Source organism: Euleptes europaea, chromosome 1 (assembly GCF_029931775.1).
Source record: "Euleptes europaea isolate rEulEur1 chromosome 1, rEulEur1.hap1, whole genome shotgun sequence".
Lineage (NCBI taxonomy): Eukaryota > Metazoa > Chordata > Lepidosauria > Squamata > Sphaerodactylidae > Euleptes > Euleptes europaea.
In genome coordinates this window covers 31,009,237-31,034,754 of record NC_079312.1, presented here as the reverse complement: position 1 = coordinate 31,034,754, position 25,518 = coordinate 31,009,237, and the positions used below count along the sequence as shown (strand labels likewise).

General features: G+C 47.5%; 1 protein-coding gene across 1 annotated transcript in view; it reads right to left on the bottom strand.

Moving 5' to 3' along the window:
- QARS1 (glutaminyl-tRNA synthetase 1) overlaps positions 1 to 25,518 on the bottom strand; it is a 34,880-nt gene that overhangs the window by 403 nt on the left and 8,959 nt on the right. The window contains exons 6-23 of the mRNA XM_056853627.1: positions 24,222 to 24,275; positions 21,156 to 21,216; positions 18,817 to 18,888; positions 17,249 to 17,334; positions 15,688 to 15,774; positions 13,963 to 14,062; positions 13,560 to 13,638; positions 12,975 to 13,083; positions 11,884 to 12,014; positions 10,002 to 10,094; positions 9,476 to 9,613; positions 9,261 to 9,348; positions 8,061 to 8,207; positions 7,860 to 7,964; positions 6,202 to 6,294; positions 1,813 to 1,940; positions 679 to 745; positions 148 to 273 (exon numbers count right to left, since the gene is read on the bottom strand). Coding sequence (XP_056709605.1) covers positions 148 to 273; positions 679 to 745; positions 1,813 to 1,940; positions 6,202 to 6,294; positions 7,860 to 7,964; positions 8,061 to 8,207; positions 9,261 to 9,348; positions 9,476 to 9,613; positions 10,002 to 10,094; positions 11,884 to 12,014; positions 12,975 to 13,083; positions 13,560 to 13,638; positions 13,963 to 14,062; positions 15,688 to 15,774; positions 17,249 to 17,334; positions 18,817 to 18,888; positions 21,156 to 21,216; positions 24,222 to 24,275 — 1,764 coding nt within the window. The remainder of the gene's footprint in view (positions 1 to 147; positions 274 to 678; positions 746 to 1,812; positions 1,941 to 6,201; positions 6,295 to 7,859; positions 7,965 to 8,060; positions 8,208 to 9,260; positions 9,349 to 9,475; positions 9,614 to 10,001; positions 10,095 to 11,883; positions 12,015 to 12,974; positions 13,084 to 13,559; positions 13,639 to 13,962; positions 14,063 to 15,687; positions 15,775 to 17,248; positions 17,335 to 18,816; positions 18,889 to 21,155; positions 21,217 to 24,221; positions 24,276 to 25,518) is intronic.

The following is a 25,518-nucleotide window of genomic DNA, read 5'->3' as shown; positions in this document are numbered from 1 at the left end:
GAGTGCCTTTTGCTATCCAGTCCCCCCTCCCCATGTTAAGAGGGTGGTCCATCCCTCTAATTTGTCTTCAAAAAAAAAAAAAAAAAAGGAAAAAAGGGAAAAAACAAAACAATCCCCTCTAGGATCTTGCATCTTTCTACAGCTGACCTTCGTATCGGTACTGTCCGGATCCAATGAGAAATAGCCAAGCCGTTCAAACTGGAATTTGTCAAAGGGCTTAGCCTCGCCCACGGACCTGTCTACCAGGGCTTCTTCAATCACACAAAGGGAGTTCTGGAATGGAAGGGAAAAAAGACGACATGATCCTAGAACCACCCTTCCCGGATCCAAACACTGAAAACTCTTCTCCACCCATACAGAATGGCATGTAGCTGCATCACAAATTCCCCTACTCTTATAGCATGTGTATGTTTATAGTGAACCCCCTTCACCAACACTTGCACAGACTATGCCTGAAAAGCAATATTTAGTATGCAGAAATCCTCATCCTGATCATACTTTCCTTCCCACAGAATGCATCCAAGTTAGATGCCAGTAAACCGTCAGGCACCCAGCAAAGAGCCCCACTTTTCTGTTCTGGTAAGAAGTGCTTTTCAAAGCACGCCTCTCTCTCCCGTTCACACTAGTCCACCTCCCCCTCCGCTTGGCATGAAGTGCTGATCTGGGCCCAAAACTCACAGGATTGACGTCACTCAGGAAGCCCCCCGGCACCTCTGTGGGATCTTCAGGATTCTTGTGCAGGAACCTACAAGCCAAAATGTTTCATTCAGATTTATGATTTGGTTGGCCTGCTGAAATGGATGATGAGAACATTCTGCTGGACAGACTGGCCATCTCTATGCCTCAAGTGTGGTTGGGCTCAGGATCTTCCCCATCATCTATGCAAGTAGCTCAGCCTGTCACTGGCTTGATTTTATATCTGGTGTGTTGTCATGCCACTACATAAGGCCCAAGCGTGGAATAAGCTGAGCACAGGTACTCCCATTCCACAAAAGGTCCAGCATGTGTTCACTATATTCTTCTTTCAAGCAAGTAGAGGGACAAGAGCCTTTCCTGCAGGAGACACAATTGCTCTGCATTCTGCAATCAGCTATTCAGGAGACAGAATGGGGACACCGGGCTTCAGACTGGAAGGTAAACTTTGTGTATGCCACTATGGATCTGTTCTGTCAAGGTTTCTGATAGGGTGTCATTTCAGGAAAGAAGAAGAGGAGGAAGAAGAGGAGGAAGAAGAAGAGTTGGTTTTTATATGCTGGCCTTCTCTACCACTTAAGGGAGACTCAAACCGGCTTATAATCACCTTCCCTTCCCCTCCCCACAACAGACACCTTGTGAGGTAGGTGGGGCTGAGAGTGGGACTCGCCCAAGGTCACCCAGCTGGCTTCATGTGTAAGAATGGGGAAACAAATCCAGTTCACCAGAGTCGTGTCCGCCGCTCATGTGGAGGAGTGGGGAATCAAACCCAGTTCGCCAAATCAGAGTCCACCACTCCAAGCCACTGCTCTTAACCACTACGCACTGGCTAGATTTTGCCATGCTGTATCATAGTAAGCTCAAGATGGCATGGGAGATGGGTTCTACTCCAGCTTCTTTATTACTGTCAGCTTTCTCTCGCTCTCTCTCCGTTTGCAATAAGGTGTGGAGGGGAGAGAAAGAGAAGAGGTAAGGAATTGGTGTCAAGGAAAAGACAGGATGGGGACCAAACCAAGCCACAGAATTACAGACAGACAAAGATCCAGTTTGCTACGCCCTCCTCACCCCCCCTCCCTGAACTGGTATGCTCAGAACCACGCCCAACACCCTAATACTCACAGTCGCTCATATTGTCGAACCTCGCACACCAGAGGGTCCGACACCCAGTGGATAAAGGCTTTGGGCTTCTCTGCCACCTCCGACTTCATGCAGGTCACCTCTAGCTCTTGCACATGTCCGCTGGTGTCCTAGGCACAGAAGGGGTGGTCAGCTCCATGGACCCCTCTGCTCTTTCTGCCATCACATTTCTACCATGCTTTAGGCCTTTAGGTATGAGGGTCTCTCTCCCCACCTGCTCATTTCAATGTAAGGGCAAGATCTCTCTTATTTATTAATGAAAGGAGGACGACTTCCTGTCCTTTCACCGATAAACTCTTGGCAAGAAGTCAAAAGTCTCTGTTCTTTAATCTTCCTCAAAGATAAATTCTTGGCAATCATAAACAGTGGCAGACCTACATTTTTGGGACCCTAAAGCTTGAACTGTTATGGGGGCCCTTTCGCAACCAGTAACAAGGTCTGGGTAACCGCTTTTATCTTCTTTAATGGGGTTGTTCTATGGCAGATGTATTGGTTCATTCTCCAATGGCGAGGCAGAAAGTCATCAGAGGGGGCTCGTTAGGATAAAGAGGTAAAAATCAGATTTTTGGTGTTAAAATGCACATGCGATCTGAGTGTAGCGTGAATAGAGAATTCCGATTTATTTTATGGTTCCGATTGGCTCTAGCCTAAGGGCTGACCTATAGAACTATTAAGCCGTGTACCAACGAAGGATTCGAGAATCCAGCTGTCAAAATGTAGGCTATGAATAGATTCTGGTGAGCTCAGCGAGCCCATACAGCTGGGGGTTCGGGCACTGCAAGCCCCCGAGAACATTTTGAAATTTGACAGGGACATTTTGAGGCCATATGAAATGGTTATTAGAGCATATTAAGTACTTCAACCCGCTGGCTTATGATTCTATCACTAAAATAGCCTTATTTTAATAACAAACACTTAAAAAAAACTCCCATCGATTTTGTTGAAACATTCACTCATTAAAAAAAATGTTGCTTCAGGGCCCCTCCGGGATTAGGGGCCCTGAAGCTCAAGCTTCATTAATTTCATAGTAGATCTGCCACTGTAAACAATCATAAAATTTTATTTGTATGATGATAATGTATTGAGGCATTCTACTATATATAAGCAAGAGAGTTATTCTGAGGAAGACTATTTCAAAATGGGGAGACAGCCCGTCGTCGTCACTGCCAAGAATTTACCTGTCAGGAAGATTACAGAACAAGGACTTTTGACTTCTTGCCAAGAGTTTATCTGAGAAAGTGATTTTATCTCAAAGAAGGTTTATGCCAAGGGCCATTTGGATGTTTATAACATCATTCGCGGGCCATACAACATTATCATCTTAAAAATTAGCCAACCAATAAGTTTCTCCAAGGACCAAGTGGGAAAGGGTTAACACAGTTTCTTGGGCGGTCCTAGCAGCTCCATAGCTAATGACTCTTCTGCAAGGGGGAAAGAAGGTTCCTTTTCTCAGCAAAACAAACTCACATCCGCCTTGAATAGAGGCTATTCCTGTCCGTGTTAGGGGGTGGATCACCAGTCTTAGATCCTTCTGAGCTAGAGATCTGCCAGGACCCACGAAGGGCCAGACCAAATGATTTTGTGGGCCTTAAATGGCCCCGGGCCTGATGTCCCCCACCCCTGCCCTACAGCCACATACTTTTCACTTTGTCTACATTTTTGGTGTGGCTTAGCTACTGGATTTTTGTCAATCACATAAACGCAGGCCAGTCATGATTAATATCGCACCTAGCCACTTCAGGTATTCCAAGCAGATATCAGGCATGACTTCCTGATCTTGTAACCCCTTTGCCACAATAAAGGTAAACAGCTCTGAGAATATAACACCCAATTGGCATGAAACCCACCTCTGCTCTAAGAAGAGCAATTGGAAGGCATAAACAAAGGCTCCCAACTTTATTTTGAGTAAACTCCATCCCTTTTGAGTCCAACAGGCCCATGATCACATGAACATGCCCCTATACCAAATCAGGCCTATCAAGGTCAGCGGTCTACCATGATTGGCAGCAGCAGTCTCAGGTCAAGGTCTTTCACATGACCTAATTCTTTTAGGTGGAGATGCCGGGGACTGAACCTGGGACCCTCTGTGTGCAAGGCAGATGCTCTGCCACTGAGCCACAACCCCCTTCCCCAACCTCCCGTAAGAAACTTGAAATAGAGCCTCAAATAGGTGTTTTAAGGGCCGGGGCAGTGAAACCACCACCTTCAGTCTAGTGAAATGTTGGACGGCCTGCACTGATCTTGTAGCTTTCAGTTTAGTCGCTGGAATCGAATTTTACCAGGTGCCTTTTTGAGCAAAGCTGCCTCCCAGGTAAGTAGAACTGTATACTTGGCTGAGGGGCTGATTGTCCAGCCATTAATTATGATGCTCAGCCTGGGATTCCCAAAATGGCTGCTTTGGCCTTTGGATAGGTTACATACAGCTACTCTTTTCTTCAGGCCCTCTCAAAATTCAGGCATCTTAGGCCAATCGATGCAGTCTTACTTTTCACACACACACATTGCTGTCCTATGATAGCGTATTTGGTTTCCAAAACATGATACTGCGGAAAGAAAGGTGGGTGGTTGCCGCAGCTGGGGAAACTCACAACATGTTAAATTGAATCAGAAAAAGACAGCCCCCACATATGCCTCTTTTGTAGGGAATTAAATGGGTTTTCTGTCCTTCTGCCAATTCTGATTGTTAACGTTATTTCATTATATAATTTTGTTGATCAGTAAGAACCTATCTGTATCCAAAGTCTGAAATTTGTCCTACAGGCTGACCTTATCAAAGGCTGCCAGGTGAGATCAATCAACACCGCTTCATATAGCTACTTCCTACCAATCTCATGCATTTGCTTATCAGGTGGTTCAAAAGAAAGCACTGATCTGTGACTGATCATCTCCCATGCCCAGTTCCAGCTTGGTGGTAGAAAACCAGGTTATCAGTATGAGTATACGACTGCAAAGCTCTCTCTTTGTACAAACGTGCAGGAAACCAGCGAGATTTATTTCAATCACATTTTCATCCTGTTCTTCCTTGCCAAGGAGCTCAAGGCAGTGTACCTGATTCACCTTTCCCCCAAAGTTATGCTCACAATGACCCTTTCAAGGAGGTAAGGCTGAGAGACAGAGGCTAGCACCAAGGACACCCAGTGAACATCATGGCTGAGGTGGGGATTTGAACTCAGGTCTCTCAGGTCCACGTCCAGCACTCTAACCATTATGCCACACTTGCTTGCCGTTCTCACTTCCTCCGCCCTAAACTCCAGCATGTCCCCCTTATCTTGGGGGGGAGGGGAAGGAGGGCTCAGTCTTGGCTTTTGCAAGCAAGAGAATCCCAATTTCTGAGATCTGTGGAGGAGGGTCAAGGAGTAAGATTTTACTCCTTCCTCATGGAGATATCCCCTCCCCAAAAACCCTACTGTGTCACTGGCAACCAAGATTAAGTTAATTCATGCCATCGTATTCCCTATTACTATGTATGGGTGTGAAAGCTGGACAATGAAGAAAGCTGACAGGAAGAAAGTAGATTCCTTTGAAATGTGGTGTTGGAGGAGAGCGTTACGGATACCGTGGACTACCAAAAAAACCAATCTGTGGGTTATGGATCAAGTCAAGCCTGAACTGACCCTAGAAGCTTAAATGACTGAACTGAGGCTATCGTACTTTGGTTACATTATGAGAAGACGAGAGTCACTGGAAAAGACAATCATGCTAGGAAAAGTTGAGGGCAGCAGGAAAAGAGGAAAACCCAAAAAGAGATGGATTGACTCTATAAAGGAAGCCACGGCCCTCTGTTTGCAAAACCTGAGCAAGGCTGTTAAAGATAGGACGTTTTGGAGGACACTGATTCATAGGGCCGCCATAAGTCGGAAGCAACTTGACAGCACTTAACACACACACAAAACCCCTACTCACATACACTGTGTGGGTACAGAATTGGGAGAAAGATCTGTTAGAGTCAGGATAGTGTTTTCCACACAGCTACAAGCTTTGCTGTTAGTATCATATGAACACACATGAGCCTAAGAATCTGCCTTATCCTGAGTCAGACTTCTGGTCTATCAAGGTCAGTATTGTTTACTCTGACCAGCAGCAGCTCTCCAGGGTCTCAGGTAGAGAAAGGTCTTTCACATCACCTTACTGCCAGATTCTTTTAACTTGCGATGCAGGGGATCGAACTTGGGACCTTCTGCACGTAAAGCAGATGCTCTCCCACCGAGCCACAGCCTCTCGTTGCTGGATTAGTACAAGAACTGATTTAACACTGGGCACCACCCTTGAGGCTTTCCTTGCAGGAGCAGCACTTGGAAGTCAGCCGGACTCTTTGGCGGGGACAAGAAGACGGAGGGAGAGGCTGGGAGGACGTGCCACGGCAACACTCACCTTAATGATATTCTGGACAGCAATGACGTAGCCGGTGTGCCTCAACCCCACCGGTTGGCTGGGCGCCAGGCGCTTGTAGCCTTTATCTGGCACCTGACACAGAAGAGATACTCATGTCAATGGAGTCCAAAAGGAGGGAAGCAATTTACTTAAAAGGTTAGCAAAAAAACCAAAATCTGCCCTCATGCAAACATAAAGAGACATCACATCCAGTTGTCAGCTGTGTGGGAGCCAAACTCATTCTCTCCCCCGACGCCAGCTCTGCAGAGTATCTCCCCATATGCAGGTTTCTGGGCCAGGGGAAGTCCTCACAATATATCCCTGGCTCTGGGCAGAGCAAGGACACCCTTCACAGTCACCTGAAGCTCCCTTATGCTGAGTCACACCACTGGCAGCAGCTGTCAAACATCTCAGGCAGAGAAAGGTCTTACTCAGCACCTTCTGCACAACAGCCTCTACCTAGGGATGCCAGGAAAGGAACCTGGCACTTTACAGACAGCGTCACACGAGGAGGTCCCTATGGCAAACTCAAATGCGTGACGAGTGACAGGAGTGAAGCCCACCCTCAGGAGGTGGGCACGTTAAATCTGCAGCGTAGGCAAAGCAGACAATGGAAGGGCTGCACGCAATTCAAAACCTTACCAAAAAAAGGAATTAAATGGGGGCTGCAAGTGAAGGATAACTGGTTGGATCCAGCAATCCACAGGTGCAAGAGTCACGGCCCCTTTCCCATGTTCCCCTCTCCTTCCCAGCGGTCTTTTTCAACCCCAGGACAAGTTTATTCCCTTGGTTGAAGGACCCACAAGGACCGACAGCCACACAGACTGGGAGGCCACAGTGGGGGGGGGGGAGGAAATGAAATCGTCCTCCCTGCTTCTTCCGTCAGTGTTGCTCCATGACTAAGGGTAGACCACTAACCCTACTCCCATAGTAAGCTTTTAATTTAAACATGGAACTATCCACAAGTCTTCTTTATAATTATCATAGAGAACATGGACCTAAGTTTGGCTGGAAAAGGATCTCTTTTTTAATAAACCGGACATTCAGGTTTGTCCTCTGCATTATAGAAGCCTTCACTGATTAGGGCCAATGACATGGAAGGGCTCAGCCATCCAGCGCACTTGTCTCCCACCACTTCCTCCAAGGTGAGGGTTGCCAACCTCCAGGTACTAGCTGGAGTTCTCCTGCTATTACAACTGATCTCCAGCCGATAGAGATCAGCTCCCCTGGAGAAAATGGCCGCTTTGGCAATTGGACCCTATGACATTGAAGTCCCTCCCCTCCCCAAGCCCCGCCCTCCTCAGGTTCTGCCCCCAAAGGCTCCCGCTGGTAGTGAAGAGTTACCTGGCAACCCTATCCAAGGTACTTAGGTTCTCCACTCTTCCATTTTATCTTCACAATAATGCTGCAGGGTAGGCTGGGGGGGAGGAGGGTCAGCCTGGCCCAAGGTAACTCTATCAGCTTTATGGCTAAGTGGGGATTTGACCCCGGTTCTTCCCAGCCCTATTCTGACAGCCTGAACACTACAACTTTGATCTAAACAGGCTAGCAATAGCAAACATGAGAAAGCAACAGCTGACCAATAGCCAAGTTCCCTGCGCTTTCCCAACCCCTATCAGCTTCCCTCGGACAGCACGGTTTCTTCCGATCAGGCTCACCTCCCGGAAGTCGCTTCGCTCAATGTAGACTGTGGACTGGAAAGGGACTTTGTGGAAGCCTTTGGTCTCATCTGCAGGGAAATTGGGGGCTTGGACGTCCAGGGTCTGGAAGGAAGGCAAGAGCATCAAGCGTGTACCCAGCTTCCAGGAGAGCTCTCTAGGTGGGGCGCTATTCCCCCCCCCCAGAGACCACAGACTTACTTGGTGCGGTGCAGGAAAATTGGTGATGGTGACGCGGAGGGGCTCCAGGACAGCCATGACCCGAGGGGCTTGTTCATTCAGCACCTCCCGCACGCAGGCTTCCAGCATGTGGGGCTCCATGGTACACTGGGCAACCGTCACGCCCACCTGTCGGGAGTCCACCAAGCCACAGGGCAGTGCCACGCTTTCTCTCGCCAAGGGCCAATACCCAGCGGGACAACTGAGACAGGCACCCAAGGCTTAAAGCAGATTTTTCAGGGTGGTCAATTGCTTCCTTTCCTTTGCCCTGGACCCAGAGGGGCGACCTGCTTCACTTTTCTAGAGGAATGGACAATCGCCAGGCAGCCACAAGGTGCTCCCCTGGTCTATGGTCACATGAAACACATGAAATTACCGTATACTGATTCAGACCTTTGGCCCATCAAAGTCAGTATTGTCTACGGGCAGTAGCCCCCCAGAGTCTCAGGCCGAGACTTTCAAATCACCTACTGCATGCTCCTTTTAACTACAGATGTCAGGGACCTTCTGCATGCCCCAGGGACTTGGGACCTTCTGCATGCAACGCAGAGGCTCTACCACTGAGCCACGCCCACCTCCTCCAGTCAGGTGGTTCTAAAGCACAATTCCATCCATTCTTGCATAGTGGCAAAGAACACCCCCCCACACTCACAAAAAAAAACAGCAAACACACTTCATGACCTGCCTTGCTTTTCATATAGTCACCTCCACAACCAAGAAGAAGAGTTTGGTTTTTATATGATGACTTTCTCTACCTTTTAAGGAGAATCAGACTGACAATCGCCTTCCCTTCCTCTGCCCACAACAGACACCCTGTGAAGTAGGTGGGGCTGAGCAGTGCTGAAGTTCTACGACCCACAAAAAATATGAAACCAGGCCTGATTCTGATTCTATCACACTGCACTGAACACATGAAGCTGCCTTCTACTGCATCAGACCTTTGGTCCATCAAAGCCCGTATTGTTTACTCAGACTGGCAGTGGCTCTCCAGGGTCTCAGGCAGAGGTCTTTCATGTCACCTACTCGCCTAGTCCCTTTAACTGAAGATGCCGGGGATTGAACCTGGGACCTTCTGCATGCCGAGCAGATGCTCTACCAGTGAGCCACGGCCCCTCCCCGTGCATTTAGGCATCCAACCATTCCACCGGCTGAGCCACACCAACCCCCAAGAGGCGTCCTCACCTTAGCACAGAAGTTATTGATGGCCTCTGCTGGAAAGCCTCGGCGACGGAGAGCTGTCAGTGTAAAGAGCCGTGGATCGTCCCAGTCCCTGGAAGTGCAATACCAGCCCCGATGAACAGGGTGCCGCAGAGAGAGCCACCCTTGGTTTCCAGCCCCTCCCCACTCCCTACCTGAAATCCCCCCCTCGAAGGTATACAGCCCAGCCCGCCCCTCACCTGACAGCGCCCGCTTCCACCAGGCGAATGATCTTCCTCTTGGAGACCACTGTGTAGAGGAGATTGAGGCGTCCATACTCCCACTGCACAGGGCAATAAACATCCAGCGCATTGCACAGCCAGTAATACGAGGAGCGCCTGTCAGGAGAGAGAGGACGGCGTCGTTTACCAGAGTTGCGCAGCAGAGGAGCTGCCGAGGTCAGTCACAGCCTGATGTACAGTTTGCACAGTCTATTTTGCTCATATGACTTTAGCTTCTCAAAAAACAAAGGTCGGGATTTGGGGCCAGGGAGAAAAAAAAGTGAAATGAATGAAGACCAAAGGACAGAGAGAACTGGGTTTCCCCTCCCTTAAACAGGGCTAGAAACTTGACTTTCATTCAGTATGAAAGCCAGAATTATCAGGATGCTGAATTCTACATAGCAGATTCTGTGCTTGCTGGTTTATGCTTTTAAGCCCCTTCCCCACACCGAGGGGGGGGGGCGCGTTCAGGCCAGTCCCACTGGGTTAGAAGCCTTAATCTCACCTTGCCTGGAACTCTTTGGTGCACAGCGAATGTGTGATGTCCTCCAGGGAGTCACAGAGGCAGTGTGTGTAGTCGTAGGTGGGATAGATGCACCTGCAGAGCAAGAGACAGTCAAGGGTTCAGATCGCCAGAACCAGAAGTGGTCTCACTTCAGCCACCACTTCCATATGTAGCCCTTTCTCTGGCATTTCTATCTATTGAATCCATCCCTGAAAATGCTCTTTAATTTATTTTGCCATCAAGTCACAGCTTATTTATGGTGACCCCATAGGCTTTTCAAGGCAAGAGAGGAGCAGAGGTAGTTTGCCATTTCCTGCCTCTGCATAGCAAGACCCTCAACTTATTTGGTGTTCCTCATCCAAGTACTAACTGGGGCTGACCCTGCCTAGCTTCTAAGAAAAAGAAGAAGAGTTGGTTTTTATATGCCGACTTTCTCTACCATTTAAGGGAGACTCAAACTGGCTTACAATCACCTTCCCTTCCCCACAACAGACACCCTGTGAGGTAGGTGTGGCTGAGAGAGCTCTAAGAGAGCTGTAACTTGCCCAAGATCACCCAGCTGGCTTTGTGTGTAGGAACGGGGAAACAAATCCAGTTCACCAGATTAGCCTCCGCCGTTCATGTGGAGGAGTGGGGAATCAAACCTGGTTCTCCAGATCAAAGTCCACCACTCCAAACCACTGCTCTTAACCACTACACCATGCTGGCTCACGAGATCAGGCTGGCTCACGAGATCAGGCTAGGCTATCCAGGTCAGGGCCTTGGATTTTCTAGACGCCTACAGTTCCACTGTGATGGGTATGCACTTGCACATATGCATGCACACATTTTAACAGTTCTTAGATGCACAGTCTTTGGACTCTAGAAATGGAAAGACTCCCTATGGCAACACCACCGCACTGCATACATATTGCATGGCGGCATATGGACTTGGATCTGGGTGTCTCTGGTCCGAGTCACTAACCGCGCCACCACGCTGGCTGTTCAGAGGCAATCTCACCACAAATGAAGAAAAGGCCCAAGAGATAGAGTGCGAGAAAGTCATATTCTGGAGGCCATCATAAGTTTCTGGTACACACATAACAGATTGAAATTAAGCACTAATTGGGGAGGGGCTGTGGCTCAGTGGTAAGCATCAACTTGGCATGCAGAAGGTCCCAGGTTCAATCCCTGGCATCTCCAGTTAAAGGGACCAAGCGAGTGGGTGATGCGAAAAACCCCTGCCTGAGACCCTGGAAAGCCACTGTCGGTCAGAGTAGACAATACTGACTTTGATGGACCAAGGGTCTAATTCAGTATAAGGCAGCTTCATGTGTTCATTATAACAAATGCACATACCACACACAGAACATGGTCAAAAACCCTTTACAGACATATCCTGTTTTATTGCACTTTGCTTTATTACGCTTCACAGATATTGCGTTTTTGAGCAAGTCTATCAGTGCCATTTTTCCAACACGTGCTTACTTTGCATCTCTGAGTCACATTTTGGTAATTCTCACAATATTTCTAACTTTGCCATTATTATTACAGTACACTGGGGTTTTTTTTATACATAATGCTATTGAACACTTAATACACTACAGAATAGTGTAAACGTAACTTTTATATGCACTGTGTGTGTGTTAAGTGCCGTCAAGTCACTTCCGACTCATGCCAACCCTATGCACTGGGAAACCCAAAAATTTGTATGACTTGCTTTATTGCGATATTTGCTTTATTGCAGTGATCTGGAACCGAACCCACAATATCTCTGAGGTCTGCTTGTACTTCCTTTTGGGACTAGTGGGGTAGTTTTTTGGGGGTGGAGTTGCCCTGTGGCCAAGCTTAATCCCCTCCACTATGCTTGGAATGGCAGCAGACACCCCCACCCAGCACGTACCACTTATCTCCACTGCGGTGGTGGGGGGTATACTTGATGCGGTAAGCCACGGGGTCCATCTTTCCATCCTCCATCACCAGTTTCATGCGCAGCGTGGCCTCACCCTCTCCAAACTTCCCTTTGCGCATGTCCTACAGGGACAGAAGACATACAAACATGAGAACATAAGAAAAGCCATGCTGGATCACACCAAGGCCCATCAAGCCCAGCAACATGATCACACAGTGGCCAACCAGGTGGTGATTCAGACAAAGTCTGAATAAGTCAGGGTGAAAACTGGGGGGTGGGGGCCATGCTTGCCGCTACTGCAACCGTTTTTTCACCAGTAAGAAGAAGAGTTGGTTTTCATATGCTGACTTTCTCTACCACTTAAGGAAGAGTTAAAGTGGCTTACTATCATCTTCCCCTCCCCACAACAGACACCCAGTGAGGTAGATGGGGCTGAGAGAGTGTGGCCAGCCCAGGGTCACCCAGCTGGTTTCACGTGTAGGAGTGGGGAAACCAACCCGGTTCACCAGATTAGTATCCACTGCTCATGTGGAGGAGTGGGGAATCAAACCCAGTTCTCCAGGTTAGAGTCCACCTCTCCAAACCACCGCTCTTAACCACTACATCACAAGCAGGTACAGGCACAGGTGTACATCTTCTGTACAGCATTAAAAGGGAGGAAAAATTCCAAATTCATATCTATGGAAACCAAGTTTCAGAATAAATTACATTTTATTTATTCAGCCCCATGAAATCCTATATTTTAAGGTTCAGTTACTTCAAAGATTTAGGTGCTTTGGGCCAAGAACAGGAGACAGTAGTCCTGAAGGGGGGAAGTATACAAGGCAATCATGAACATCTCCCCTGATAGCTAGAAGCCAACCCCTGCACAGTTTTCTGACCCTTCATCAGCTCTTGTAAATGGAACGATGGGGGCTAGAAACTTGACATTTGAAAGAACTAAAGCTAAGAAGCCAAGGACACTAAAATTCCACATATGGAGATGCACAGCTCTGACTGTGAGGAGCAAATGCTGGAGTTTTGGAATTGAATTCCAGTTCCCACTGGAACTGCCTAAGGATGCTGACTTTCAAGAGTCATACCTCAAAGAGCAGAAGCGACTCTTCTATTGGCCTGTCCCTCCATGGAGAAGGGGGTGGGTTATGTCCTTTGATTTCTTCCACCTTCTGGTGGCACACGTAAGCATGGCCCCTGGGAAGTGAAAGGAGATGCCAGTCACAAAGTCAAAAGGACACGCTGCTAGACATGGAGGAATGCAAACTTTGTAATGCACAGATGTGTCCATAATCCCCCCCCCCCCGAAACACCGCACAAGTTTAACATAGGAGAAGAAGAAGAGTTGGTTTTTATATGCCAGCTTTCTCTACCACTTAAGGAAGAATCAAACCGGCTTACAATCACCTTTTCTTCCCCTCCCCACAACACCCCCCCCTTTGAGGTTACCCAGCTGGTTTTGTGTGTAGGCGTGGGGAAACAAATCCAGTTCATCAGATGAGCCTCCGCTGCTCATGTGGAGGAGTGGGGAATCAAACCCGGTTCTCTAGATCAGAGTCCACCGCTCCAAACCACCACTCTTAACCACTACACCCCGCTGGCTCTCACTCTAGGAAAGTGCAAAACAAAAAAAGGACGGGAACTATTCCCACATCTCTGATATAACTCCTCACCTCCGGATGAGATCCACAGCCCAAGCATACAACTGGTCGAAGTAATCTGAGGCGTGCGTCACCGCGTGGGGGGTGTACCCTGAGGGAAACAACACCAGAGCCTGAGAGGAGGGCTCCTCCCCACTACAGAATCCAGTCCCATGGCTACAGCAGCCTCAACCCACCCCCCACTCAAGCTCCCCTGAACAAGCTGCTGCTGCTACCACCACTGGGGGATTTATATCAACACACAAGACATTAACACGTATGGCAGGGCCCATCTTGACCCTTCTTCTTCACACCAAACAGCGCAACAGGCCATCCCTGTGCAGCAGCCTTTCCTCTCCCACAGTGTGGGCCCAGCCAGCAGCACCGTTCTAACGCCCACCCGTATCTCCACCTCCTGACCGCTAAACGTGCATACCTAACCACTCCACTATGTCCCGGATGGCTGTAAAATACTTCTCCTCCTCCTTTTCAGGGTTCGTGTCGTCGTAGCGCAAGAAGCAGATTCCACCATTGGCCTAAGGGACCGGGGGGGGGGGGGGATTAAGCAGCACAGTTATCCCACTTGCCAGCTCCATAAGAAACCTCCTGGCTCCTCCCAACAAGAAGGAAGAAAATTAAACAAAGAGAGGCAGCTCCAGAAAGGTGGTTGGGGGAGTACAAGAACATTTATGTATATGCCTCGGAGGGTGGTGGAGTCCCCATCTTTGGAGGTCTTTAAGCAGGGGCTGGATGGCTATCTGTCGGGAGTGCTTTGATTGTGGGATCCTGCATGGCAGGGGGAGGGTTGGGGTCACTGGGGATGTGGGGGGAGATAGTTGTTAATTTCCTGCATTGTGCAGGGGGTTGCACTAGATAACCCTGGTGGTCCCTTCCAACTCTATGATTCTATGATTCTATTTACTCCAGTATGATCTTTCCCGAGTCAGAGCTCACTTGCTCACAACCAAGGGAAAGACGTAAAATCATATTTAAGATGATTTATTGATTTACATATATTGCCCATCTTCAAAGGCACCGTATATTAACATATATAAGCATAAACATTAGTGAATATAAAATGCTGAAATGAGATGTCTGCCTTTGGATCAGGGCAATACATTTCTTTCAGCATAGAGAACCACCCGGGATTGTGGAACGACTCACAGGGCAATCCTGCTCAGATTTAATCTAGTCCAAGTCCACTGGTTTCAGTGGATTTAGACTTGAGTAGCTCTGCATAGGATTGCACTGTTAAAGTGTGCTGTAACAACCAATTGGTCTTTAACACCTACCAATCAGAAGCCAGTCATTTGAATCACAACAGGTATTGGAGTTAGATGATGAAGGAACTTGACGTTCACCAAGTCAGACCACTGGAACATTTAAACCAGAGGCCTGCTGACACCCTAAAGACTAACAACCTTTATTCCAGTATGAGCTGTTGTGAGTCAGAGCTCACTTCCTCAGATACAATGGAAAGGGGAAAAAACCATTCTCCTCATTGTTACACAGAAAATTACAGAAGAGGAAGGAAAAGACGGAGGAATTGAGCAAGGGGAGGCCTGGTATCAAATCAGGTGATTTTCTCTGTTGGGGACTTGTACAGCTTGGGTAGTTACAACAGATCATGAGAGAGGCCAGAGAATCTAGCCTCTCTCACACGAAGTGAAGATAAAAAGTGAAGTAGGGCAAATAGCAGACTAATTGAAGGAGAGGCAGTATGAAGTATCTTTAGGCTTTAATTCTCTACAATATCTAGCAAAGCAGAATAATTGAGGAAGAGGCAGAATGGAATATTTAGGCTGGAATTCTCTACTATATCTAGCAAAGGCTCTGAGGCAGAGAAAGGTTTTTCCCACCACCTGCTGCCTGAGGTCCTTTTTGAATAGGAGATGCCATGGATCGAACCTGGGACAATTCACATGCAAGGCATTTGCTTGGCCACTGAGGTATAACCCACCCACAATTGTCAAGGCAGGTCCAAGGAATGGGCTGGTCATATTAACTGCAACCCCAGGCCTAACAGTGCGTTGCTTGCGGCTGTATCATTATGGAAGCCTGCTGGTCCCTCACAATTGTTCTTGCCCCACCCCCAAATCCAACAAGAATCTGAACACACAGAAGGATGTCAGGGGAATGGGAAGATACCCCAGTCTCTCACCTTGGCAAAGCCAAAGTTGAAATTGATGGCTTTTGCATGGCCGATGTGCAGGATGCCATTGGGTTCCGGTGGGAAGCGCGTGCGCACCTAGGGCGGAATACATTTCAGCCATGTTAATCAAGGCACTCTGGGACACAACCTTTCTGACTAAAATGATGGCACTTCAAATCTAATCCCACCCAAACGCCAGCGAATGTTCACCACAGTGCAGTGGTCTTCAACCTTTCTAGATGTAGCACCCAATTTCAACCCCCAAGAGGCAGCATAGGACCTAGTAAACGGCAGGCATGTAACAGGAAGTCACATGACAGGAAGAGGGGAAGCCAGAGTTATGACCTCACTGGTGTGAAGATGAGGATCATGGGCAGTAAACAGAATTGGGAACAGGAAAAACAATACAAGTGCCAGAAGGTGTACAATGGTGAAGAAGGATCACAGTTACGGAGGAATCCTCTCCACACCTTCCTGCTGCTTTCTCTCAGTACCTTCGCATGGAGAGGGAAGAGGCCTAGAACTCTTGCTCTCTACACATCCACACCACCAGCAGGTCCTTCTGATAAGCAGCAAACAAAATATAATTGGTCTATAAGGGCTCTGTGACCCACAGGTAGAAGATGACTGACCAAGTACTTTGCTAAGTTATAGTTGTAGCAGAATGTCTTCATTTGAGGTGCTGTGGAACACAGGCAGAATGCTGCTGCTGCTGCAGCAGTCTTCTTTGTGGGCTTCCTAGAGGCACCTGGTTGGCCACTGTGTGAACAGGCTGCTGGACTTGATGGGCCTTGGTCTGATCCAGCATGGCATTTTTTATGCTCTTATATGGTGATGGCTGCCAGCTTGGAAGGCTTTAAGAGGGGAATGGACAAAGATCAGAGGAGAACGCCTGTTATATTAGGTGCTGTGGAACACAGGCAGGATAATGCTGCTGCAGTCGTCTTGTTTGGGGGCTTCCTAGAGGCACCTGGTTGGCTACTGTGTGAACAGACTGCTGGACTTGATGGACGTTGGTCTGATCCAGCATGGCCTTTCTTGTGAACATAGTGGTCACACAGTGGCCAACGAGGTGCCTCTAGAAGTCCCTCAGTTCTATACCTGCTGGTGCCACACACGTCCCCTCTTCCCTGGAAATGGCAATCAATCTCACGAAAGCTGCCATTTTTCTGTCCCAAGTGGGCAACAGATATCACAGAGAAGACTTGGTTTTTATACCCCCTTTTTCTCTACCTTCAGGAGTCTCAAAGCAGCTTACAATCACCTTCCCCTCCCCACAACAGGCACCTTGTGAGGAAGATGGAGCTGAGAGTTCTGAGAGAACTGTGACTAGCCCAAAGTCACCCAGCAGACTTCATGAGAAGCGAGGCGTCAAACTCGGTTCTCCAGATTAGAGTCTGCCGTTCATGTGGAGATGCAGGGAATTGAACCTGGTTCTCCAGATTAGAGTCCGCCGCTTTACCACTACACCACGCTGGCTCTCTTGCTGGCCTAAGGAAGTCATAGCTGCTGTTGCAAAACCTTTTCCAGCAAAGAGGAAAGGAAAGAGTCCCCACCTCAGTGCACCTACCTGTCCACCTGTAGTCTCCAAATGCCGCTTCAGCAGACTCATGGTGTTGGGCGTGACAACGTAGCCTTCTGTCCTGTAGTTCTCACCTGAAGAGGGAAGGAACAAGTCAGGGCACAGCAGTGGGATATGGCTTAACAGCTGTAAGCTTTCCACATTAAAAAAAATCTGAGTTGGATATATTGGGAAGTTACCCCAGATATGCTTTGGGGAACAGCTGTTGGTATTGTGATAGAAAACAAGCATATTTTATACACATGTAGTGGAAATGTGAGAGAGCTATATCATTTTGGTCTGAAATAGTGAAATGCTTAGCTGTTGGAATGGAGATGGGTATCCCATGTAAACCTGTTAAACCTGGTACCTAATCTAACTAAAGACCAACTTTGTATGGGGTTACCTATGGGGTTACCTACGATAACTGCTGCTAGAATGGCCTTTGCCAGACATTGGAAACAAAAATCGACTCCAAAGATAGAGGAACGGCTGGTTAAAGTTAAAGAAATATATGTTTTAATTAAGCTAACAACATTTCAGAAAAATAGAGATACAATAAGTTTAGATGAGTTATGGTCACAAACTACAAATAAAATAGAGAATTTTATAAATAAGGGCGAGAAAGTGGAATGCGTTGTGCTTAGTCAGGATGGAATGATGAATATCAAGACAAAGAAATAAGCTGTGACATAGGAATCCTGTAGTTATTTTATTGTGTATATAGATATATTGTATTTTAAATCATGAAGATTGTCTTTCTTTTCTGCTTCTTTTAGTTGCTGTAATTGTATATTGTTATTTTTGTTCTCCAATAATTTTTTTTTAAAAAAGATATGCTTTGGGGAGTGCAAAGCCTGAATGACAACTTGGATAACTATGTCCAAACAAGCAGGTTTAATAACTAGTCACCTTTATTTTTTCTGTGCAAAAGTGTGTGAGGAGTAAGCAAAGCACGACAGGGGCTTTGGACGTCTACCCACACATACCTTTGACAAAGCCATGAGATACACAGCGCCATCTGGCGATCACAGGAGCAAACACAATGTGCCAAGATGGGGAGAGGCCATGGCTCAGTGGTAGAGCATCTGCTTGGCATGCAGACGGTCCCAGGTTCAATCCCTGGCATCTCCAGTCAAAGGGACTAGGAAAGTAGGTGATGTGAAAGACCCCTGCCTGAGACCCTGGAGAGCTGCTGCCGGTCTGAGTGGACAATGCTTACTTTGATGGACCAGGGGTCTGATTCAGTATAAAGCAGCTTCATATGTTCAAGATGCTCAGCTGCAAACTGCCAAGTGACAGCCAGCCATCTAGGGCCAAATGCAAGATCCCGAATCAGCCAAAACTGGGACATCCAAAACCCTCCCGTGTTCTTTCGTCGTGACATTTTGTGCAAACAGCTGTTTGGCACAGCTGGAGAGCATTCCTATTGGTGCCCATCAACCTTTCATCTGCATCAGTGCCTCAACTCCTGGAACATCGAGTGAATTCCCTAGTGACTCCACAAAGAAATGAAGCCAAAATCCCCCACCTGCACCCGGCCACTGCCGAGCGTGACAGCCTGTGGGGCAGCTTACCTGGCTTATGGAATTTGAGCGCTTCGCCCCGCAGCTGTTCCATGAGGGATTTTGTCTCCTGGTGCACTTCACCTGTAGAGGAAGCAGTCAGGGTAAGACTCCACCTGGGCTGAAGCCAGAGTTTCAAGGGTCAGACCTGCCACAGTGTCCACGTTCATGAACTTTCTTCGTTTATACCCCAGTATTCTCCCCATGGGGACCCAAAGGGGCTGTTTAGCTTGGAAAGAAGGCAGTTAAGGGGAGATATGATAGAGGTCTATAAAATTATGCATGGTGTGGAGAGAGTGGACAGGGAGAAGCTTTTCTCCCTCTCACATAATACTATAATGTGGGGTCATCTGCCGAAGCCGGAGGGTTAAAGTATCAAAACTGATAAAAGGAAGTATGTCTTTACACAATGCATTGTGGAACTCCCTGCCCCAGGATGTGGTGATGGCTGCCAACTTGGAAGGCTTGAATAGGGGAGTGGAGATGTTCATGGAGGAGAGGGCTATTCATGGCTACTAGTAAAAATGGATACTAGTCATGATGCATACCTATTCTCTCCAGTCTCAGAGGAGCATGCCTATTACATTAGGTGCTTTGGAATACAGGCAGGATAATGCTTCTGCAGCCGTCTTGCTTGTGGGTTTCCTAGAGGCACCTGGTTGGCCACTGTGTGAACAGACTGCTGGACTTGATGGACCTTAGTATGATCCAGCACGGCCTTTCTTATGTTCCCCTTCTCCATGTTATCCTCACACAACCCCCTTGAGATAAGTTAGGCTGAGAGAGTGACTGGGCAGGGTCACCCAACCAGCTTCCACGGTAGAGTGGGGATTCAAACATGCTTCTCCCGGATCCTGTTCTCCAACGCTCTAACTGCTACACCACACTTGTTGTGCTTCTCCCCCAGCATTGGTATTCAGAGTTGCTGCGTCTGGATAGGGAGGTTCCATTTAGTCGTCATATCAAGTACCAACTGATGGGTCCTTCTTCCATGAGTGTGCTGATCCCCTCTTAAAGCCAGCTGAACTGGTGAATTCCACCAGCCAATCACTCTTTGGGTGAATAAATAATTCCATCTGTCTGTCCTGCATTTATTGCCCATCAGCTTCACTGAGTGCCCCCAACTTTCAGTCTTACAGGTTGAGTATCCCTTAACCAGACTGCTTGGGACCAGAGGTGGTCTGTATTTCGGTTCTTTCCATATTTTGGAAAATTTGCATAGACCGTACATAATGTTATATCTTGGGGACGGGACCCAAGTCTCAACATGAAATACATTTATGTTTTATGTATACTTTAAACACATCGCCTGAATGTAATTTTAAGAAATATTTGTAATAATTTTGTGTATACTGTACCATCAGAAAGCAAACTAGCTGAGGGCCTTTGACTAATGCCTGCATGCCAGCTCAAAAAGTCTGGGTTTCAGGTCAGTCCGGATAGCAGATGTCCGGATAAGGGATATTCAACCTGTACAAGGGAAGACAGGTGATCTCCTCTTCTCTACCAGGCACAGGTTCGGCTCCTTACCAAAGCATCACGAGTTTATATTTCCCCCAACATTTTTGTCTTTTCTGCCCTCCTCTTGTTTTCTTCCCCTCCCACCATCAAAACTTAAACTGTATGACACTTGGGGCAGGGACCTGTCTTGTTGCTTTTGTGACATTTGCATTGTTTATTGAATGTCCCATCGGTCAATTGTATTTACTCATTCGGTGTAATCCACTCTGAGTGCGAATGAGAAAGGCGGATTATAAAGGACATAAATAAATAAGAGTGTCTCTGTCCTTCTTCCCAGCTGTACACACCCAAGCTGAAGCCATCTACAGCAGGGGTGTCAAACTAATTCGGTCCGAGGGCTGGATATGACATAAATGTCACTTGGTCGGGCCAGGCCATGCCAGCCCAGATCGGGACTGTGGGGGGTGGGTGGCTGCCTTGGCTTGCTCGCAGGCCGGATAAGAGCTCTCAAGGGGCCAGATCCGGCCCGCGGGCCGAATCTTTGACACCCCTGATCTACAGCGACATTGCACAATGAGAGTTATTCCACTTGGGAGCACTAGAGGGCACCCTATGCTCAATTTGACTGAGCTCTGAGGAAAAGACCTGGTAGGCGAGAGGAATTTTCCAGGGCAGCGAAGGCATCACGTGTGCAAGCTCTGCAAGATCTGGGGATAACAGATTGCTGCCAAAGTCCTACTCCCCCTCCCTGCCAGCTCGGGGTGTCCTCTGTCACTGTGGACAGGAGGCTCAGGAAAGGGAGCAGGGTGCTGGGAGGCAGCAGAAGAGGACCAGGTAGACCACGGAGGGCTACGGAGCCTCCTAGGGGGGCAGGCACACCATGGCCTTACCATTTTCCACCATGACAGCTTTCCCCTTCTTCTCTGGCTCAGCAGCACGGGGCTTCAGGACCTGGCCAAACAACAAGAAATAGACAGTACATTTAACTTTATATGGCCTCAGGGCTTCAACAGCAGCCTGGCAGGAAGAAAAGGAGAGAATGAACCATTTCCTGGCATGGAGATAAGTGGTAAGGAAAGGAGCCGTGGCTTGACTCACAGACCACCTTCTTGGCTTGCAGAAGGTCCCAGGATCAATCCCTGGCATCTCCAGTTAAAAAGGATAATAGAATCAAAGAGTTGGAAGGGGCCATACAGGACATCTATTCCAACCCCCTTCTCAACGCAAGATCAGCCTAGAGCATCCCTGACAAGTGTTTGTCCAGCTTCTGCTTAAAGACTGCCAGCGAGGGGGAGCTCACCACCTCCCTAGGTAGCTGATTCCAGTGTCAAACAACTTTTACTGTAAAAAACTTTCCCCTCATATCCAGCCAGTACCTTTTCACCTGCAATTTAAACCCATTTCTGCAAGTCCTATCCTCTGCTGCCAACAGCAACAGCTCCCTGCCCTCCTCTAGATGACAGCCCTTCAAATGCTTAAAGAGAGCAATCACGTCCCCCCTCAACCTCCTCTTCTCCAGACTAAACATTCCCAACTCCCTCAGCCTTTCCCCATAGGGCTTCGTCGCTTGATTCTGTCCACATCCTTTTTGAAGGGAGGCCTCCAGAACTGCACACAATACTCCAGGTGCGGCCTGACCAATGCCGTGTACATTAGAACTATGACATCTTGAGATTTGGATGTTATGCCTCTGTTAATACACCCCAAGACCACATTAGCTTTTTTTGTCGCTGCATCACACTGGCTGCTCATAAGTAAGTATAAGTAATGGGAAAGACCTCTGCCTGAGACCCTGGAAAGCTACTGCCAGTCAGAGCAGACAACACTGACCTTGATGGACTAACACTCTGACTCAGAATAAGGCTACTCTAGTGTTCAAAGCATAGAAATAAGTCCAGACAAAACAAGATGGCAGTTGGCATTCTGGATTAGAGAGCATGGCTTCCAGACAAACTTGAGCCATCAACACTCCCATTTTACAACCGTTTGATTCCATAACCAGCTACCACCCTAACAGGGGACATATGCCTTACAGGCTCCCCCATGGCTACTTTAATCTAGGCTTTGGCCTTCTTCAGTGCTACACTGTTAGGAGCACCACAAGTAGGGTTGCCAACCTCCAGGTACTAGCTGTAGATCTCCTGCTATTGCAACTGATCTCCAGCCGACAGAGATCAGTTCCCCTGGAGAAAATGGCCACTTTGGCAATTGGACTCTATGGCCTAGTTAGTTCCTCCCCTCCCCAAACCCTGCCCTTCTCAGGCTCCACCCCAAAAACCTCCTGCCGGTGGCAAAGAGGGACCTGGCAACTCTAGCCACAGCGCTTCCCTAAGGGAGAACTCCCTGGCCCTCGTGACTATTGTGTTTCAAGGCAGGCCTCCCCCAGCACGGGCAATACAATTCCCCCCTCCCTCTCAGCCTCCTCCCACCCAAATAGCAAGGGACTGCAGAAGATTGTGGATACCTCCCCCCCCCCAACACACATACACGTTTAATACTCCTCATGCCGTCAGATGCCACGATGTCACCCTGAGTCTAAGCACTGTCTACTGACCCCTACTGGCCAGCCTAGGACCAGCAGATATGAAGCACAGAAGAAAATAGCACATCAGAGGGGAAAGAAGACTCATTTGAATTGAGTAGATTTCCGGCGGGGGGCGCAGGGGGAGGACAGCAACAAGATCAAGAATGACGGTGAAAACTAGAACTTATTTTTTTTTGCTCTGCTGGATGTCAGTTTGGACTTTTAAAAAACATATTTAGAAGTGAACTCCCTTTGTTATCTTGGGGTAATTGTTCCTGCAAATATATCAGAATTTGGCTAATTAAAAAGGAATTCCATTAATAATTAACACAGCAGAGTGGATGAATAGGAGAGGGAGGGGGAGGGAATCAGTAAGCTGCAACGATTCAAGGCAGAGATTCTCAGCCTTTGTCCTAGAAAGCCAAGTGTTCAGGTCGCGGTATAATTCCTCATTTTCCAAGCTTAGGACACGCGGATGGAAAAAAATCAAGTATTTGCATTAGTGTTTGTCCCATTGCCAGAATTCGGAGGGCAGAAAGAAATGGGACAGGATCATGACAACTCAGGCATACAGCCTGCTGAAAGGCCCCTGATATGTCCGCCAAACAGCCACACACCTGTTCGCACACCTGATCCCACACAGGGCCAATTTTCCTCTGAGGCCTTGACTGCTGGCACCAGCAGTGTAGGAGAAGGTGGCAAGTATGGCTTACGCCCACCAGGTACTTGCACAGCCGAGACAAACCCTCAAGCTGATAGCAGGGCAGACGGGAAGGTATGTTTCAGCTCTCGGGCCAAAGAGGTGGCTTACCTCTGGTCTAAGGTACTGGGGTGGGAAAGAGGGAAGGACCAGACTTCAACCCCTCCCCCAAATCTGCAGGAATTTCCCAACCCAGAGCTGACAACCCTAGTTAGGACGACTCATGCACTGCCAGCCTGGAAAGTGCAGTTATTTGGGCAAGTATGTCTAAACTTCTGGAAAAGACAACCATGCTAGGAAAAGTGGAAGGCAGCAGGAAAAGAGGAAGACCCAACAAGAGATGGATCGACTCAATAAAGGAAGCCACAGCCCTCAATTTGCAAGATCTGAGCAAGGCTGTCAAAGATAGGACATTTTGGAGGACTTTCATTCATAGGGTCGCCATGAGTCGGAAGAGACTTGACGGCACTTAACACACACACAAACTTCTGCCACAGGGTTCTGTTTTTATGACATTCTTTGCCACTGTCTTTACAGTTGTTACTTTCCATTGTTACTATATATTGGCTTTGTGATCCACCTTGGACCCCTCTCGGAGAAAAGCGGGTAAGAAATACTCTAAAAATAAATAAATGCCTAACAAGTCCCTGGGCAAAAAGGAACATAAGCCACCCTGAGCACCAACAAACTTCTAGGTAGGAAAAGGTTGAGGAGGTGGTAGCCTAGGCTTACCTTGGGTTTCCTCTCCAGGTCCGCTTCTGTTTTTGGGCCCAGCAAGTGGAGCACCTGCAGGAGACATTAAGGACACACAACTCGCCAAGCACACACAACTCGCCCAGCGGTCTTAGGCAAGCTACTCTCTCGAGCACTCCAACCTAAACAGGGAGGTAGTGGTTCAGGAACGCCGGAGGACAGCGCAGCCGCGCTGCCTCCAGAGCAGCTTGCTGCCAAATGCAGCAAGCAAAAAAAAAGTTTTTTTTGAAGAAAACCCCATGGAACTCTCCATAACGCAGTGCTTGCAAAAAAGGGCATTCCTGGGCTGAAGGGGCTTAGAGAATAGACTAAAGTCAGCTCCGCCCCCAGGAACGCCCCCTTTGACGCTAGCGCGAACGTCTACATTGGAAAAACGCTGCTGGCAAGGTTGTGCCAGCAGCCGAGCATGGTGTGGAGTAGTGATTAGAGTCTGGTTTCCCAAGTTTGGGTAGAAAGAAAATATACCGTTTTGGCCTATTGGGCCTTCATCAGTGGTTAATTCATGTTAAGCCTGCACACATTTACAGAAATAAATAAATAAATAAATAAATACATATACAAACAGTTCAAATCAAACCAGGCATGTGTATAGGTTGTAAAATCTATTACCAATTACTCAAACATCTGGTCTGAATGATAACTGCACACATCGGATATAAGAGACATATACAAACCAGTATTACAACCTGAACCATTCAGTCCAGATGTTTGAGTAATTGGTAATAGATTTTACAACCTATACACATGCCTGGTTTGATTTGAACTGTTTGTATATGTATTTACTCATTTATTTCTGTAAATGTGTGCAGGCTTAACATGAGTTTTAATTAACCACTGATGAAGGTCCAATAGGCCAAAACGCATTTGGTATGTGGTTACAGATATCAACCCTAGGAAATGCCATTGTGCTATTGTAATGTTTAAAAAAAAATTTTTTTTAAATAATTTTATTTATATAATTGAAGGGGTACAGGAAAAAAAAAGGAAGGGATTGAATATTATAAGTATAAAAACAATACAATAATAAAAAATAAGCTCGATTGTATATTAAGAGACATTCTCTATACTAAAAAAACTGTTACATAGTGTCATTCTGTTATTACTTGTATTAGTATTCTATTGTATTAGAGTCTAAGATTACATTACTATTGTGTATAACAAATTGAATATTACATAACCGTCATGTTACATTCAATTAACTAGAATTCATATAGGTGTAGAATGACATCCACTTATCATGAAATTGCTCTGTAGATTCAGTAGATTTTGAATTAAT